This window comes from Dendronephthya gigantea, unplaced genomic scaffold (genome assembly GCF_004324835.1).
Source record: "Dendronephthya gigantea isolate DGI-Jeju-01 unplaced genomic scaffold, DenGig_1.0 000239F, whole genome shotgun sequence".
NCBI classification, from domain to species: Eukaryota; Metazoa; Cnidaria; class Anthozoa; order Malacalcyonacea; family Nephtheidae; genus Dendronephthya; species Dendronephthya gigantea.
In genome coordinates, this window is record NW_021163249.1 from 126470 (window position 1) to 146913 (window position 20444).

At 37.7% G+C, this 20444-nt stretch overlaps 1 protein-coding gene across 1 annotated transcript in view; it reads right to left on the reverse strand.

Annotated features, from left to right (window-relative positions):
* The window catches only part of LOC114540534, a 73148-nt gene extending 56993 nt beyond the window's left edge, over window positions 1-16155 (reverse strand). Inside the window, exons 1-19 of the mRNA XM_028560653.1 lie at window positions 15791-16155; window positions 15572-15692; window positions 13265-13352; window positions 12691-12916; window positions 11623-12036; window positions 11108-11177; window positions 10432-10556; window positions 9782-9910; window positions 8847-9221; window positions 7531-7699; window positions 6208-6486; window positions 5971-6099; window positions 5285-5469; window positions 4620-4733; window positions 3328-4146; window positions 2734-3042; window positions 1456-1785; window positions 634-1081; window positions 16-124 (exon numbers count right to left, since the gene is read on the reverse strand). Of these exons, the coding sequence (XP_028416454.1) occupies window positions 16-124; window positions 634-1081; window positions 1456-1785; window positions 2734-3042; window positions 3328-4146; window positions 4620-4733; window positions 5285-5469; window positions 5971-6099; window positions 6208-6486; window positions 7531-7699; window positions 8847-9221; window positions 9782-9910; window positions 10432-10556; window positions 11108-11177; window positions 11623-12036; window positions 12691-12916; window positions 13265-13352; window positions 15572-15692; window positions 15791-15878 (4527 nt within the window). The 5' untranslated portion in view covers window positions 15879-16155. The remainder of the gene's footprint in view (window positions 1-15; window positions 125-633; window positions 1082-1455; window positions 1786-2733; window positions 3043-3327; window positions 4147-4619; window positions 4734-5284; window positions 5470-5970; window positions 6100-6207; window positions 6487-7530; window positions 7700-8846; window positions 9222-9781; window positions 9911-10431; window positions 10557-11107; window positions 11178-11622; window positions 12037-12690; window positions 12917-13264; window positions 13353-15571; window positions 15693-15790) is intronic.
* Between the last annotated feature and the right edge of the window lie 4289 nt (window positions 16156-20444).

Genomic DNA, 20444 nt, shown 5'->3' on the forward strand with positions numbered 1-20444 from the left:
CGAGCTTAATCTTACCATGCCAGTAATTCCATCCGTAGGTGTACTCGTGTAAGCACCTCCCAAACACAGATAGCCTGCGTCACACTGAGCGCGCGGAGTTGGTAAACCAGGCGCATCACAATACCTAAAGACGACATAAAGTATCATGATAGTAACTTTGTTTGGCATTACATTGTATCATTGTATTAAGACATCGACACGGACTGATCACGGTATTTTAGGCCAATACGTGATAAGGTTTCGTTGGCTTTGTTCGCGAAAGCAAGAACAGTCGGAAATTATTATCATGCATAATGATAAAACAGTTGACGTTCCTGGAAATTAATATGTTTTTGGCCTTCCTGGCTGCGATATGGCTAAAATGAGTTCTGAACGTGTCTCTAGGTTCGGGTCTTGGACAAGTTCTCATTTACGCCTACGAATATCCAATTTTGTCAGATTCAATCCAATTCTAGCGTATGAAATGTATTCAGTTATTGATAAAGCACTCTTAAACCAGTACAGGACTGGCTTTCGTTTATTTGCCCCTGCATGATATACATGACAAGTCAACAGACCTTAAAACATCCATTAGAATTAGTGAATTGAATCCAACCAAAATTGGATCGTGTGAAAAGACATTCATATACATACCAGCCTTTGGTACAATTTGTGCATTCTTCAAGCGCTCCAAGATTTGTTCTGTTTCCATACGTTCCAATAGGGCACGGCTGTGGCTCGCTCACTTCTGGTGGACAGTAATACCCACGGAGACATGATTTCGGTACTTCGCTGCCTTGCGGACAGTAGTTGGTGATCGGACAAGGCGAGCAGTCATGAACGGTGCGAGCTCCAGTTTCATTGCGAAACGTCGCTGGCGGGCAAGGAACTTGAGTAGGGCCGTATGAGCCAATGATTGTCGAGGACACGCCATCGGTTATATTAGTCGGGCAGTAGTAGCCCCTACTGCACTCAGCAGTTGGCTTTTCTGATTTTTCTAAACAGTACAACCCTGCAGTACATGGCCGACACGACTTTAAACTGGAACCGTTTACCTCAGGATTAAACGTTCCAGCTGGGCAGGGGGTCTCCTTTTCACCTCCTATACACAACAGAGGGAAAAATAGTCAACACATGAAATACTACTCTAGGTTGTCTCAGATGAATTTATCTTTTGACAATTTTATATGGTCAATGTTAAAGGGACAATAATTAAAATGTTGGTTGAGATGACCAGCTTTATGGTGTAGAGCAACCCAGCTCAAGACTGGGTTGCAATCGCAACTAGCTAAGATTGAGACTGTTTTTCCATACCACGGATCAGGTTGGTAGACATTCGATTCACTGTCATCTTTTTTATAACAGGGAGCTTTAATAAATTTGAGTTCGACGATTTGAAGCTATAGATACGACATACATGACATGCTTTTGGAATTTGTTTAAAGTATATTGTCGGCAGGATTAGGCTTAACTTACCTTGCAAGCAATAATGTGCTTTTGAACAATCCGTAGCTTCACTGACATCTTTCAATCCTCCACTGCAATATTTTCCGGCCGGGCATGTTTTGTTTGCTTCCATGTCGTCAAATCCCGTGGCTTCCGAATCACAGTACCGTCCCGCCGGACACGAAGGACAGACGGATTGGCCAGACTTAGTATACTTGCCTTTGCCACAAGGATAAGGGTTGATGGTAGCATTCAAACAATAGTAGCCCATTGTACATGCAAGACAGTGGTTTTGATAGCCCGCTGCATTGCCATTCGACGTATTTCCTGTTATGTTCTTTCCGTATGGCATGTAAGTACCTAATATTCATAAAAAGTAAAGTTGAATCAACAAAATTTTTAATTCCATTACTTCAGAGACATCCATGCGTATGTATTAAATATAGGAATGGTGTAGATGCAAATATATACTTTCTTGTACGGAATAAAAGGCAAGAGTGAAAATATTGACTGTCTTCTCAAGAGTGAAAATACGTTTATTATATGTGTATAGAGATTTATGCACAGCAGAATGGTGAAATAAAAATCGTATTTCACTGTGTAAATTAATTTCATGCAATTTGATTGGACGTACGATATTTTTCACGTGTGAAAAAATGCCATACACGGCTTTTGATTGGACATACGATATTCTTCACACGTGAAAAATTGTCGTATGTCATTTTGGCGGCAATTTGTTTACATTTTCTTTCAAGATGGCGTCGAAATATAGGAGTGAGATTCAAAACATAATTCTCATATTCAAGATATTTTTACATTCAGCACATCTCAAATCTTTCGGAAAGAATGTCTAACTTTTATTGAACAAAATTACAAAGAAACTGAACGGTAATAAATATGTTTTCATGCATAAAGTTTCGATTTTGTTGTTCGCTGTGTTTTTGTATATTAAAAGCGTGTCGTTGTCAAATTGATCTCTATACACATTTAATAAACAAATTACTTCATGGTTGGCTCGTTTGTACGATTTTTATTATGCACTCGTTGCGAAGGATCGCGAACTCACTCGTTCGCTACGCTCACTCGTTCGTATTGCGATCCTTCACAACTCGTGCATAAAAATCGTACGCACTCGCCAACCATGAAGTAATCTCTATGTATTGATCCCAAAGTCCCAGTTCCAGTATGCCCGTTAAAATACAGTGAATTAGTTATGGAAATATATTAATTGTGTAATTTTAAATATACTAACTTTAATGGTATATTGATGTACTGTACGCTCATATCAACTCATATCAATTTTCTTACCTATAGGGCAAGGTGTTGGTTGCACTGTTCCGAGTTCGCAAAAATGCCCCAATGTACATTCTTGGCATTCGCTTCGGTCTGATTTGCCATAGTGCAGGTTGTACGTTCCGTTAGGACAAGGAAACTCTTGAGCAAATCTTGTACGAGCAGGGCAATAATAACCGGGTGGACACAATCCCCTTGGGTAAGGTTCTCCCCCAGGACAATAGCTCCTTTCAGGACATTCGGTGCACTGCTCAGGAGCGTAAAGATCCGAGCTGTTTGAATATGTACCAGGACGACATGGGTACTTTGTTGGTGACGGTGTACCTACAAAAGGAACAGATAAATCTGTTTAAATTAAGCAATCATATACAAATCATCTCAGGACTTCTATCTCTGGATCTCGTTCTACAGCCTTATAGTCATTTTAGTAAACGCATGCGTGTCCAATCCACCCTTTTAGTTAATATTGAAATCAAATTTGGTCATTGGTTTACTAAAATAAACTCTAAACAATAACACAACATATGACGAGACCGCTAAAACCTGTGGAATAGGCCAATAGGTTTACAAGTTTAAAAGGTAATGATATAATAAATTACGAATACAAACCTAACGGACAGTAATGTCCTTGTTGACAAACTTTCCATTTGTTAAAACTCACAGCTGTTGCCCAACCACACGATTTCCCACGTGGACAAGGTGTGCACTCCTCCGGTCTATTGAGGTCAGTACGATTAGTGTAGGTCCCAGGAGGACATGGATACTGTGATGGTGAAACGGTTCCATTAGGACAATAATAACCCTCTTGACAGGAGTCGTTATACGTCATTTGACCTGCGCGCGGGCACGCATACCCGGAAGGACAGGGCTCGCAGTTCAAAAGGTATCCGATCCTTGTCTTGGGATTATAAGTACCGGGAGGGCATGGAATAGGAGCTACGGTAGGTTGGTTTTGAGATCCATCGGGACAGTAGTGACCAACGGGACATTCGGTACATTGGGTGCCGTTCTTGAGCCCAAGACTGGAGCTATATGTTCCAATCGGACATGCGTATCGACGGGGAGCTCCGGTACCCTCCGGACAGTAATAACCTTTCGGACAGGTTTGACCCGACTGCGATCCCGCGGCGCAATACATGGTCTCTGGACACGGTTTGCAGGTCTCGATAGTCGTCTGCTGGGTAAGAGTGGAATTTGTTCCGGACGGACAAGGAAACTGGGTGTCATACTTCGTACCGGTTGGGCAATAGTGACCAGCTGGACAAGGGAAATTTGAGTAGGAATCTAAACCTGTATTCATGCAGTAGTAGCCTGCCGGGCAGGCCATGCACTGGGACGCCGTTTTGGAACCATTCAAAGGATTATAAGTGCCGAATGGGCATGGATGAAATGACCTTCCATCGCACCAACCCCCTGGTTTACAAATACCTAGACAAAAAAGCGGAAAAAAGGCATTGAACACATCACCTTCTGGCATTTGTTATGTCACCTCGATTTCAAAAATTTAACTGTTTTAAATTCAAATAATACGAAGATTCGAAAAACCATTATATTCTTTGTTAACACACACACACATTCAATAGAAACAACTAGATTGAATTATTTTCGTAGAATTTTCTTCTACAAAAGGAATACTGTACTATTATTGTCTTTAGCATGTATAATAATGTGAAACAACGAGGTTGTTTATCGCCCGTTTATACATTTATTCCCTGCTTTTTTTTATAGATGGAAACAAGCGAATAGTTATGAATGTTCCGACCTATAAGTGCTCTTATTTAAACATCCCCAACTTATCCACTCTTTTACATGTAACAAAGAAGAGAATCGCGCGCAAAATCGCAGCAAAAGTGTAAAAGGGCCCCAACGTTATGAATGTTACGTATAACCGCAACGCCTACCATCTGTTGGTGTTGAAGAAGCAGAGCCTTCTTTACAGATAAAACCGGCTTGGCAGGCGAGGCATAGTAAAGATGCTGGACCAGAATATGTGCCAGTTGGACATCTTACAGGCACTGTTAAAAGAATAGAAAGGGACAAAAAATAACCAATGATGCTCTTGAAAATTGACATAAAAAGATGACTGATGAAATCAACCATCTTCATGCACTGCGTTTTTGATTGGGACAATGGAACCACTTGAGGCTGACCTAACTAAAATCAATCCGCCTAATGCAAATAAACCAAGTAAACAAAAAGTTAAGGGAATTACGAATGTGATTATTATAAGTAACGTCAGATTATAAATTTATGTATTACACATCAGCAAAAATTCTATTGCAACGACATTAAAGGCATTTAATAATGAACATTATTCAAATTTTGCGATGCAAATATTTCACGAATTTACGAATAGAGTAAACGAGTTATTAAAGGCAAACACTAAAAACCAAGGGGCACTCTAAACCCACAGTCCCTCCCCCCCCTCAAACGTCCAACACTAACAACACCCTTTTCTCGACGGCCACAAATGACATACTTTCAACTCCCAGATCACTAAACATCCAACGCTTTACAACAATTTGTTGACTTCCACACGTCCCCAAGTAAATATTTCATCACATACCTGCAGGATCAGAGCATTGATAGCCCGCTTTACACGGATTGCAGATTGGCGTGTTCTTTTCACTGTAGAATCCCGGCATACATCTTTCTGGACCTTCAGTCCTTTTCTGGCAGGCATAACCCGCATGACAAGGGGTACAATCGATCTGTCCGCCTAGTGAATATGTACCGTTAGGACATATCTCTCTAAAGAAATAGAAAAAACATTAATTGTGCCATAAGAGACTTTGATGTTTGCAGCTAACATTGCTGTAGCTGCATGATCTACGTTATAAAACAACTCTCACGTTGGCCTAGTCTCGTATTGGCCCACATCGGGAGGCCATGAAAAACCTAATTTGAATACGTCATGAAAATAGCAACGCTATCGTCATTTAAACTCCTACTCATCACTTCCACCATGTTCGTTCCCTGGTTCTGTGCGTTTCTATGGGTTTCGATTATCGAATTGAGGCTGTGTGGCATATATAGTGTATAATTATCCATAAGATAGCTTGTAGGACAATATATGTAGTAAAAACGTTTTCGAAACGTCAAAATTGCCAAATATTGTATCGCCAACGACCTACATCGCTCGAGCGCTCGCTGCTCTTAGCAATTGATCTATGTAAAGTAGCTGAATGCGTTATGCAGTTTATGTTTCTCAACAAAGCTCCTGGATACGAAGCTGATGAACGACAAGCTTACTGGAATTCTCGATTTTTGTGCGGGCATTTGTATCCGGTGGGGCATCTTGTACATCTGGAGGAGTTCGCAACGGAGTAGTAACCATTGTCGCAGGAGATCACTTGGCCCTCGTCTGTTCTTGGACAGTAACTATATGAACAAACAAAACGAAAATATACCAATAAAATTATGTTAAAAAAAGTCCACCAGCTCGGACATCGGCATTAAATTGGAAGCGCATAAAATCAGGTCACTTACGATCCAGCTGGACAAGACCTGCAGGTCACCTGCTTCCCGGTAGAGTAGGTTCCAGGTTGACAAGCCACCTTAAAATCGCTCGTCGTATTTGAACAGGCGAATCCACTAGGACAAGGGGTACAAGTTGTTGCTCTACCTATCGAGTACTCCCCCGGACTGCAATCACGATTACTATTACCATCAGGGCTTGGGCACATTCTCCCGGGGGGACAGGGCGTGCATGACGTCTGCGCAGAACTCGAGTAGGTACCGGGAGAACAGGGAATTTCTAAGGCAAGCCTGAAAAAGAAAAAAAGGTCACATGAAAGCATCCTGCTCAAAACTAGCACTCGTTGGGTTAGTATAGTGATTAATTAATATGCAATAGTGGCCTTGGATTACAGATTTCACTTGGAAAAAAATTGAAATTCATTGTTTAATGCAAGCGGTATTGTTAGTGATCTTAAGTGTATTCTTAAGTGTTTGACAGTTTTTCGTTGATTTTCTTTCAAATTTCCACGAACGTTTTTATAAGAGTAAGGCAATTAGTTAGGCTATCCCTGAAATCGAGATTAAATTGTTACTTAAGATAAATCTTAAATCAGAAATGTGGGCAAATATAGTGGGTAAAAATCTTTCTTCACTGATTAAATTAAATTTACGCAATTTGATTGGACGTACAATTTTTTTCACCTGTGAAAAAATGCCTGTGAAAAAATCACCCGTGAAAAAAAACCCATACATGCACTGCTGCTTTTGATAGGACGTACGATAATCTTCACGTGTGAAATATTGTCGTATGTCATTTCGCGGCAATTTTTTGAACATGGCGTTAGTCTGCTCACAGTTATTAGAATATATATACATGGTTTGGAGACTAGATGGGAGTACAATACAACTCATTATCTATGTTATTGTCCAGATTTATGCAAAAAATGGTTCCTTATCCGCCACATGTCTATTGTATTTTAGTCCAACTAACCAATAGCAATGGCTTAACTTAGCTCCTCAACCGTGACTTGAAAAACATGTTAATTCAGACCTTACTATTGGTTTATTTGTTCAAAATACAATAGACACGTGACGAATAAGGAACAATTATTTGCATAAATGTTCCCCGACATAGATAATGAGTTCTATTGTACTCTTATGTAGTCTCCAAACCATGTATATTCTATTAACTGTGGTCTGCTAATGCACTCGTTGTGAAGGATCGCAGACTCAGTCGTTCGCTACGCTTACTCGTTCGTTTCGCGATCATTCACAACTCTTTTTTGAAGAAAACGGAAAAGCTCTGCACGGGTACGAGGTAGGAAAACCCAACAATTTGTGTATACATCTAACCTTATTGACGGACAGTAAAATCCTTTTTTACATGGTATGCATTTAGTTGCCTTTCCTGTCGCATACTCTCCACTAGGGCACTGAATCCTGGTTGGGTCAGAAGAGTTGGCACATGCATATCCCGGTGGGCAGACGATACATGCCGTCAGACCTGCGGTGCTATATGTCCCTACAAAATAGAAAAAGAATTCCATTAAGAAAATGGGTTATTTGCTTCCTCCGATGACTCAAAATACGGTATCGGTGTAAGATTATCATTACTGAGCATCATATCTAAGCAGTTTTATTTGTACATATATGAGCCCGAAATGGGTTTCCAGTTAACAGAAAAACCGTAAAAATTATTAAACTTTATAATTTGCTAGTTCTTATGAAATTCCTCGTTGTTATGACTATCGCTCTTTCTTTCATTACACCTACACTGTAGGTAACGTAACCACCAGGGAAGAACCTCGCCAACACAATCGTAAAGACCAAAATCCTCACTGCGAGAAAATATCGACGGAATAGTATTTATTATTGTATGCAGCACGAAAGGATGAAGGATGTGATTATAATGTTGAAAATTTTCTGTTTTCCACACCGGGATTTTTTAACTTGCAATAACCACGTACTTTCCATTTTAGGCCCATTTATACCATAAAGTTTCTCATCTTGACACATGCGATTAAATTCATTTTCTGTGTTTCTAAACAGTTATAAATACACGCTTGGGAGTTTGGGAGAACGAGAAATAATCAGTGGGAATCATGTTATTTCGAGTTCTCCCAAACTCCCACAAGTGTTTCTATAACTGTATAGAAATACAGGGAAAAATTTTTCTATTTTTTTTATAACATAACTCAATAAAAAGATTTTGTACAAATATTATAATTCGATTCAATTACAAATTCTCATTACATTACTTCGCTTGTCAAGTTCGGCGGGAATAGTCCCGTGTTTCTATACAGTTTTACAAACACACTTCTTGACCAATCAGCACGAGCGTACTATAAATGTTATATTATCAATAATTTTATTACATGCCTATATAGTCTTATTTTTTTTTCCTGCATTCATATTGGCTGCAGCAGCGGGCGGCTTTTTATGACATCTTGACGGTGGTCCAAAAGTGCATGTTATTCATTTTTTTAAAATTGATTTATAAGCTATGTAAATTGTTAGGAAGCGAAATCTATTCAGATGATAGTCCAATTTCAGTCTAAACGAGCATATGTTAATTTAGCCGTGTATTTTACAACGTTAATTGCATGGTTAATAATAAAAACATTGGGACAGAACATTTGATGATTGAAAAGCGCCTTAGCTACACTCACCGACTTCACATGGCTTCGGAGAATCCCTAGTACTTGCACAGGACGAGCCAGGTGGACATTGCGTGCACGACTCCGAGTTCTTTGTGGAAGCATACCAACCAGGGTCACAAGCTGCAGGAATTTTATTTTTGTCGGGGCATTCGAACCCGCGAGGACATTCGTTGCACTGTGATGAACTTTCAAGACTCCATTCGCCCTTAGCGCATTCGATCTCTTCGAAATTCGGTGCCGAGCAATAAAATCCAGCACGACACGCGATACACGCAGTGCCATCGGGGTTTGGTATCGTTCCACTTTTACAGCCTTCTGGCGGCTCACTTGACGAAGCACATATTTTTCCAGTAGTGCGGTTCGGACATTTCACGCAACCAATCACTGTAAAGAAATTTCTAAATGAAGCGTCGTATATATGCTACAGTTTCCCTAAATTTATCTGGTATATTATATATAGCGGTAAATTAAGCATTTGTTTCCTTGGGCAAACCATCCAGAAATACATGTAGTTGCACTGTACTGTACATCTGATTTCAAACCAAATGTCATTAAACAGTCTTTCAGTGCATGACTGTAATATTATGGCCATTGTTAAATATTATATATTTACTGAAAGGTATACCTTTCCATTTAGTTTAACGCTATCGTACCCGAAGTGAACGCCTGATCCGGCATCTTGTTTAACTTATATATAGCTTCACCATAAAATTTTCAAGAATGTTTGAAGGCCTATTGCTACATGATCATTCATTTTTGGTTGCAGTTAAATGGTAGTCATTAATTAACAAAAAAAAATTGATTGGCTAAATTTTCACTAGTATAGTATACTAAGTATATTGTAACTACTAACATGTATACAGTAAGGCGTCCATCATGTTACTGTACGTTCGCTTTTACCAACATAATACATAAACTCACGTATTAAACAAGTTAAAACTTACTGTTTTTAGTGCTGTAATAAAAACCAACGTCCGCAGCAAAAGGACATGGTTCGGGGCGCTTATTGTTAGGACAGCGTTGACCGGCTGGACATGCCTTGCATTCAAGATAGAAATCTTCAGAAAAGGTTGCTGCAAATAAGATGAACGTATACGACATGTAAAATTGAGCGCGGTCATCTGTTGTAAACGTACGGTTACAGTTAAAAGAAGAGGATACCTTGTAAGTGCCTAAAGCGATAGACACAGGGGAAAGCGATAGACACAGGGGAAAGCGGTATATACAAAGGATAGCAATAGACACAGGGGATACCGATAGACACAGGGGATCCTGATAGACTTGGCTCATTGGCAAGAGGCCATGCATTTTAGGCCCAAATACCCAGAGTGAATCCGGTTTTCCACTAGCGATACTTTTCGCGCGAAGCGACTTTGTTCCTTTGTATTTGAGCGATTTGTTCCAGATGGTTGCAGACAAAAGTTAATGTCGCTTCGCGCGAGAATTGTCGCTAGTGGAAAACAGCCTTAAAGCAGCTAGAGATTTAACCAGTTTTCATACCACTGAATGAAAATAAACGCAAAAGAGAGGATGCACGTAGACGTAGAACTTGCTCTTTACACACTATTTGATAATTGAAGAATAGCGAATTTACCTCCGGTACATGGAACAGGCGCCGAGGCACCAAATGGGCAGGCGCTACCAGCAGGACATGCTGTACAGTTGAATTTTGCGCCACCAAGTGAGTACATTCCAGCTGGACAGGGCACTTTCGCAAGCCTGTAAAATTTAAGGAAAATGTGCACTTGAGTGTATAAATATGGACTACCATTGAGTTTGCCGACTGCCCGCGTGCACATGCAATCACATGACGGATATTCCAAAACCAGTACTCCTGTTACCCAAGTTCATGAGAGATTGTGTTCGGAAATTATCATTTTATATACTGGTAATTAAATTTAGTAAAAAAAAGTGTGATGAAAATAACTCAAATTTTTCAAATTTATTAAAACCAATCGGTATTGCATGGTTGATGGATATACTGTAAAATTAGCATGTGGGGGTTTCGGATCGATGATATTTCTGAAATTATATATTACGATTATACATCCTGCAAATATAGCGTGAAATAAAAACATGAAATTTCGATTGTTTTATAAAGAAAAAGAGACTGGAGGCTGCACGATTGGAAGCTTTTTCCTCTACGAGGGTCGAAAAATACGGATATAAATCGTAATAATATTGTGATTTCCAGTAATGAAGCAACGGTGCAAAAGTTGCCCAGGTTTTGGACAACGCATATCGATCGTCATGGAATTACAGCAACTTACGTTGGATCAGGACAATAATATCCAGGTGGACAAGGCATACAGGACGTTCGGGTGGAAGAGCTCAGTGTTCCTAAAAGTAGAGAAGAAGGAAAATCGCGAGATGACCAATGGAAGAAGGAGATGACTCAGACAACAGTTACGTTGGTTGTATGAGTCATCCTAACGAATGAAAGGAATGCCCATGCAACATTTTGGTTTATTCTGCTGATGAAACACGTTAGTATATGTTAATACACGGCACAGTTAAACACTTTTTTATTACGCCTTAATTGGTTTATCTGATCACACGACGCCAGCGTATAATAGTCGTATTATTAGTATAGTATACTGTAAATGGTTATGTATCGGGAATCTTGTTTGCGGAAACGAAATATAGGTAGAATTAGGGGTGGGTTGTAAGGTACAGCATTCTATGTATTAGATCGTAATGCCCTCATTTACTTCTGGGAAGGCTATAAATTCATATTCATGCCGCCCTTCTCCGATAAATTCTCTCCGATAAGTCTAGCACTCACCTGCCGCACACAATTTACAATTTCCATCACCTTGAGCAGAAACATAGCCCTCTGAGCAATTGACAGGAGGTTGTGAGGGATCGATACACTTGTTTCCAGCGGGACAACGGAGACAAAACGATGCGGACGACTTGCTGTACATTCCTGTCGGACAAACTGTACAATTCGCCTCTCCTTCCGCGCTATAATAACCCGCTCGGCAAGCCTTGGACTCCTTTGCATTCACACATTCTCTGCCAGCTTCACATTTCGTACACGCGTCTTGCCCGGTGGCGTTATTATAGTGGCCTGGTTCGCAGTTCTCAGGAGCGACAAGGCCCGCGCGACTGCATTTAAAACCGGCCGGGCATTCGGAACACTTCTCTGAGCCAAGGAATGCAAAGGTTTTTGCCAGGCATTGTCTCGGTGTTGTACCTTTTAAGTAACAAGAACACGATGAATAGGTAGAGATATAAATCATACTTTGAACGAACATTAGGTGCAACAATGACACACATTTGTAGGTAAGATGTGCATGTAACATATTTTCTCTGCCTATTACATGAACACCTGCAGTTACCCTTCGTAAATTACTATGAGGGTATGGTGTAAAAATAAATGCAGTTCGTAGTCAGAAAACTACCAGGTATAGTCTTGTTTCGTATCTGAATGACCAACACGTACATTTTGAGGACTCTCCACTAATTTACATTTCTTAAAAGGAGAATTGGATGGCCAATTGTAAAAATTGCACTGTGTAATAAGATGCATAAACATGCCTGGCTCATCGATAGAATACAACATTTTTATCTAGCTACTTCAGCTATGTACGCGGTAATAAAAATGTTTATGTACAAAAGTACAAATGGACATTGTTAATATTAACCAACCGCATATTTACATCCGATGCCCTGGACCATGCGATTGTAACTCTTAACCACGATAATTTAAGTAGTTGAATCGTAGTTACCACCTAAATACGCGATTTTTATTGGCCAATTGCGCTACTGACTACAGTTGAAAGTTAAAATAACTATCTGCCTATACAAACGACCCCAGTCCAGTTGTATTTCCAATTGATCGACTTACCATTAAGACACTCGTATCCCGCAGGGCACAAGGTACATGTGCTATTTCCAGCCTGACTAAATTGTCCAGAAGAACACGGAGTTGGTTTGTCGCTAGCTGTTGCGCATTGCGAGCCCTCGGGACATACGGAACACGTTGTCTGATTCACGGTGTCCGCGTAGAAGCCGTTCTCACAGGGAATCGGGGATGCATCAGATTTTGGGCAATGGTGTCCGGTGGGACAGCCCTACAAAAGATTTAATCGGATTAATCTAAAAAAAACCCTTTTCAGTGCATGTTTAGTCGATGGCCTAGCCGCCTAGGGGCAAAGTAATTATAGCTGTGTGACAGAATCCAATAAAGTTATGGCCATGCCATGCATGTATCCAAAATGCTGTAAAAACAGTAGCCAATTTAAATTCGTTACGTCAGATTCATTTGATAAAACCAATTTTTTATCGGCTAAAACAACTCAAATGTGGTTAAAACAGCAAATTTTTTGGTCACTTGCTCATTGTGCTGCCAAAAATTCACCTTCGCAATCATAGAAGTACTGTAATGTGCACTTATAGAAGTAATCTGCGTCACCACAAACCTTGCAAGCCAGGCGATCTGACTGCCCGGTTAAATTATTGTACGTTCCAACAGGGCAAAGCTCGGGCGCACTTTGACCACCAGGACAGCTGAAATGGTAAAAAAACGAATTAAAACGGCGTGTTTCGGTTAAATCATACTATAAAATACTAATGCTATCTTTTCGACAATGCACTGTGATACAGTCAGGTTTTGCCATATTCGGTCTACAAAAAGAACAATCCGAATTTCTTGTACAACTTAAATACCATGTGAATCAACAAGAAAACATAATTGGTAGGAGGTATTACTATAAAATGCACCAGTTCAGATCAACATATCCAATCTCCAACTCACAAGATATCATTTAATGTAAATTAAGAAAAATTATCGGCTGGACTGAGACTTTTGTCCTCACTGTATATAGCCTGGGTGCATAAAAGAAATTTGGTCCTTTGTATTTCAGGCTTGTAATCATATTCTAGTGGCTCTATTGTGCATAAGAACAATATCAATTTTAGAATATTAAGTGGGTTTTATACACCCTATAAAAAAGGAACACTAAATATTAATGATATTCGCTTTCTATTCATCTCTAAAGATGGAATATACATGAATATTTAAATTGAATTTAAAAAGTTATTACTATTTTATAAGCAAATGATGGTTAAAATTGGGTGGTTGAGCTATATTGATACACTGTTAGAGTATACACAAGGCCTACAGTATATTCCTTATCTGCACTTGCACAGAAACCCAATAAAATTAACAATCACCATAGGCAATAAATTGAAAGCATTGTTTGCCAGTACCTATGTAATTTTAATTTGATAAGCACAGCTAGTATGTATACTATATGTACGTTGAACATTTGTGTTCTGGTTTGTTGTGGAATGTCACTAGAAGTACTGAAGTATTGAACATATATATTTTTATGGTTGATATATACACACAAATGTTACAGCTAGGCAGCTGCAGCAAAAGAAACATTCCATTCATAAAATATTTCAGAAAATTTTTTGAAAAATTCCCTACTTCCTTTGACCAATCAATTTTTGCCTTTAGAGTAATCCATTTCATAGAAATCTAATATTAATTTGTTGGTCAATTAACAGGATGTCGAGAATTGCTCAATATATATTTTGGAATGTTTTTATTGCAGTGACTACAAGTTGCTTAATAGGTTGCTTTTCTAACAAATCATGCGTAACATTATCACATTATGGTGCAGCAATTTCAGCAGCTAGTGCATCTGCAGTTCATATCTAAGACTCCATTTTTGCAAGATTATTTGTTTGAATATTTTCCTGCTCCTCCTATGGAATTCTTGTATTTATATAAGTATACCCCTTAGCCAAATAACAGATATGGCTCACGTAAGGTTTACTTTCAAGTAATGTGGAATAGCAACTTAACTTGACAGTATAACCAGCATTTATTGAAATTAAAAGGCTGGGCACGTGTCAATGGAAAATTGAAATATTCCATTAAACAATCTAGACAAACCAGGGCATACCAGCTATGTTTGCAAATGGATGAAACAGTTCATGAATCATGACAACTCACTTTTACAAAAGCATTATAATATTGAATATAGTTGCAATTGATGAAACAGGTGAGAGTTGTAGTCATTAAATGAATATTAAAGCCCAACATAAAAGGCATAAACAGTCATAAAACCACTTAATGTAGAATAAAATAAGGCCTGGATCACACAAGTTTGTCCTAAGAATCTGGGATCTATTTTATTATTTTCCGGCAGACAAAGGATTTTGCGCACGTACCAGTGATCCAAAGGGGTCCAGATTCTTAGGACAAGCGTGGACTGTGAAATAACATAACATAGCATACGTTGCTCTACGTGTTGTGCATTAATATATTCATGTTTAATGTGATGTGCATATATAAATAAATTTGGCCGCTTGTAGAGGAAATCATGATTTGGGATAGCCATACAGCTTACTTTTTGAACCGTAATACTTTAGACCTTGTAGATTTATACTAATATATTAATACTTTAATATATGGAAATATCGAAACACATATAAAATGGAAGTTTAATCTACAGTCCGACAAATCGGCTTTGCATAATTCAAACATTTGTCCATAAAATGTATTACTCCTAGACATAACTTCGTAACTAAGCAAAACACGGAAATTGAGACTCGAATTCAACGATGTTCTACATTCTGCCTTCGTTCAAGTACATATGAAACACCAATCCTTTAATTTTAGCAACTACATTAATAACATTTCAATAATATTTCACGGCATGTGCTTTACCGGCAACGACAAATGTTTGAATCACACAGTTGCATGAAATACTTACAAATGACCGGTACGACACATGATGCAGGCCGAGAACGTTGCATTTCCAACAAGAAATTCGCCTGGACTACATTTCAAACTAGCCAAACAATTTGCAACACACGTCGAACATTCGCACCGACCTTTAGAAATACAATAGAAAATGTATATAATTATATATAGTGTTTCAAGCCATCCGCTATACGACGATCAAAACACAATGTAATATTTGGTTTTATACCTTCTACCGGTGCAATGAAAACGTTTATTTTTATCAAAAGCGCTGTAAACAGAATCCAAAGATGCTCTCGCCTAGTCCTCGACTTCATTGTAGAAATACGCGAGGAAAGATGCTACTTTTACTATCGTTTTAGGTCCAGCGTAGTACGTTCATGGATGGATTTAATAATACAATTCCATTATTCAACTACCCTGGCTCTGGCATGTCTATCCAACTCCGCAACTAAGCGGGCTTTCATATAAATAAGACCTCGACAACCAGTAATTCAATGTAACAGTTCCCGTTTGCAATATTTAATGTTTTTACGAAAATCGACACGTACTGACAACTGAAATTCTGAATCTTTGAGGTTACTACATGCTCCACTTTTGGAACAATATTTATATGACGTCACTGTGCCAAACAGACAGGTTATTAATTGCCAATGTTGCCATGGAAATGTCAAAAATGTATACAAACTGCAGGTCAGAAAAGTAAAGTCTGAAAATACGAAGTGGTTTTCAACTTTCATTTATTTTGGCCAACGTTACGTACTTGAATTCATCCGGATGAAAGTTCAAAGTGAATAGCGGCCAACTAAAAACCGCAAATAAGCCTGCAGATAAAAAAATATAACTGGTTTATCTAGTATTCACAAAGATAGGTGATTGACAAAAATAAAATATTAATCGTCTCAATAATTAGGTATATTGGTACACATCTCCGTTAAAGAGCCTTTTTTGTGACATCATTTAAATAAAGATGTCAAAAGTGAAATTGTTAAAATTATTTGGCAGATATTAGTGATCGGTATATGCTTCTGAAATAAAGTGATCGATATGTTCATACTTCAAAATAATGTAAACATGCATGCATATGAACTGAATGGGTATCCATGCATTTTAAGAATTCAGAATTTTGAGAATTATTTCTATTTTCTAGCTTTCTAATTCTGTGCAAATTTTGTCGGGTCAGTCGGGAGTACTGGATAAATTATGTTTGTTAATATTTATCCCTACATATTGTTGAAGTTAAATTCTAGGAAAATATCTGTATACAAAGGTTTCCTTTAAGACTGCTTTATGATCAATATGTGATTCGTCAGCTACTATCGCTTTAATTCCCGAATTGTCAGTTTAGGCTAAGGTGAGCCTGGTTTCAGCAGCTATGGTTATTAAACTTTTTTTACTCGGAAATGCCTAGTTCCAAGAATAGATTTCACCATATATATTATATAAGACCACTCTAATCTAAAACCTAATAACGCATTTTCGTATACTGGTGAAACTTGCTAAATTCGTCATACAGCATTCCAGTTGCTCTGCATGTTTTCAAAACGTTTAGGTTCTTCGGGAAAGATATAATAAAACAAATAGATAAGAAAAACCATATGCATCACACGTTTGATTTAATTTCACTTCATACAGTGGAAAATGTATGACAAATGCTGACATTCATCAAAACAGTTGATGGACTATTTTTTGTATAGCTACATCTGACTCAATATTCTATGCACTTACTGACTTAGCTAGGTGAACGTAGTACATTTTTAAATTCAAGTTAGCCTTTTATGAATCGGGTACACTTTACTTGAGCTACGTAGCTTTCAGTATCATTTTTTTACTCTACACTCCTACAGTAAAACAAGCTAAACTTTTTTGTACTTTCGTACATAAATTATGTCATATATATTTATATACTTACTTGCTGATTAGAAATGGTTACAATAAACATTTTTAACATTATATACGCAGTCCTAAAAAATTGTGCATGAAGAGCACAAAGCCCTGTAGACTGAAAGGGATTCACATGCAGCTGCCGCATGCCATATATATTTTAATGAAATACAAAACAATACACATGCACTTTGTAAATCTTGACAATCTTAACATTTCTTGTCTTCCATGCCATACATTACAAGCATATATTGCAGCATAAAATTATTAAATGAAAAAAATGGTCAGTATATAAAATTATAGCCGTGATATATTCTAAAAAATATAGCGTTCGAAAATGCAAACAAAGCGTTTGTTTTTCATTTTCAGGTGCCATGCAGAAAACTTAATATGATTAACGTGCATAATTAAGATAAGAAGAAACCCTGGGATACGGGGCTTTTTCCTATACTATGCATATTCAACGCTATGAATCTCCTGTTTTTGAAGTCGTATCTTTTTTAAATATACTTTATTGCGTAATTCTTAAACATCTGGCCCCTAAACAAGTTCTGCATGTTACCACATTATAAAATACGGTTTCGTAAAATTACCCTTTGTTCATAGCCTCAGTCATGCAGTTTTACTTTCGAACACGCAGCATTACTGTAAGCTCGATCATAGCTGCATGTCAGTGATCTGAAACGTAATTATTAAATATATCCAATTATCCAAATATAGCAAATTTCTAAAGTTTAGGGTGTATAAAAGCATCATGTGTAAGAAGAAGTTTTATATCAGTATTGTATTTACAACTATTTCCTTTCGTTAAATACGTTATATAACTGTTGAGAAGTTCAATTTTTAGAAGACTTTAGTCCAACCCATCCACCGCAGATATGAAAATAAAACGTAAGTAGAATGCCATTCCGTCATTTGTTCATTTTTTCCGTAAAGTAATCTTTTTAGACTCGGATCGTTTTTTGTGTGTGTTCTTAGTCTTAGACATATGTTGTTTAAGACATATCCTACCTGACCTACCATGCCCAACGAATGGGCTTAGATGTCATCATGCTTTTTTCCTTATACAGCATCATTGGCTGTCATTCTGCTATTATTTTGGTCTATCCCGGTCGCTTTAGGAGGAGCGATCCAAATAAGTTACAAGTTCTTAACTGACCAAGCCAGGAACACTGTTCATGCGGTAGAAACAGCTAAAAAATCGTTGGTAATAATCATATATCATTATAAAGTTATTTTTATCCAGAAAATAAGTGGTAATGACTAATGAGAAGTTTTTTTGAATAGATAAAACAGCATAAATTTAACGCAAGTCAGATTGAGGAAGGAAGCTATAAATGGAATTCTATTTTTGGTGTATCTGATTGCTGGAATTACACTTTGGACGTAAGTTAAAGTAGTTGACATTTATTGAGTTTCCAGTGTTCCTCAGTTCCAACCATGCAACATGGTGGAATCAGTTTCGTTTTAAATAATCGCCATATTTGTTTACATTTTTCAAGCCAATCAGAATGCCTAAATTTTTAATACTTCATGTAAAGTGGTAAATAACATGTCTTTTTACCCGGCGGAAGTAGTCAAAATTTATGCATTCTGATTGGGTTACTGGAAATGTAAACAAACTCACTGATTGGTCGAAAACGAAATTCCCCTTGTCATTCCAACCTTTGAGAATCAATACAACTCTTTTCGTTTTCAGGAGAATGAAAGGCTAAGCGATAACCACGAACGTTTGAAAGCCTTCAAACACTATGCCAAGGATTTAAACATCACAATTGATGTCGTTGTGGCGGTTGCAAATCTCCAACGAGCAATCATCAATGTAATGCCAATGGCAATGGTAAGATTATAATTTTAGGTCCGTTTCATATTGACCAAGTCCAAGGCTACGTTTATTCGACCAGCTACAAATTCATTTGTAACCTAGGATTTAGTTATAGGAAAGCAGCAACAATATCAATGAATTTTTTATACTCCCATTATATGCACCCATTCTAGCAATTAGTGAAGACCAATTAGCCCGCTATTTCCAGACTAGCGCACACAAATATCCCATTTCGATCGAAAAAATAGCCAATCTGTTTGACATCAATGCATGCATGTAGTTTTGATTACGCGCGGAAATTTATTTTTATAATTACTGTTAGTCATTTACTTTATATCTCCTGTATTATTCAATATGAATAAACGAGAGATAAACGCAAACATTCCAATTACAGTTCACATCGGTGAAAATGAGTTACTCATGATCACGACAATAAAAAATATGCACGATCAGTTGAATTCGCTTCAACAAACGCTCTAGTCTTGCGTATATACTGAATTAAATATTTCGTGTACACGCGAGAATGTCTTTCTGAAAACTCATTCTCAGCATATTTTATAACAACAGAGTCAAAACCGTGGAAACCATGCAAGCAATAATACAACATGGAGCCGTGTTAACAATACGTCGAGAGTCAACAATCACGACAAGCAGATAATTCAAGCAACATTTCTTTCCATTTTGGAAAAAAATCTGTTTTTGATGCTCAACGACTTCAGTCAACGTTAATTCTCTCAATTGACAATAAAGCATGAGGGGTCAAACTATATACATAAACATAGTTCATAGTTTCATCGTATCGATGCTATATAAATAAAGTAAGCTTGATAAGTTATGAAATAATTCAGTAAAACAGTTAGGTGCATGGTAAAATACGTAAACATATGCATGTATAGCATAGTTCATTCTATACGACTGTCTTATATTATAATTATTATAATCATTATACATTGTATATACGAATAATTTATCATAAAATAATGATAGATAAACAGTATGTATGCTTTATATATACGTATAAATAGCTTCACAATGCGGATTAATTTGCACTGACCCCACTTATAACGTAAAGATACACCGTAATATAGCCATTAAAAACTTCGATACGTATATTGTGTGAGTTGCTTCATTGTAGTAAAGATGTTTACGATTCACGTACTAAACCTATACATGA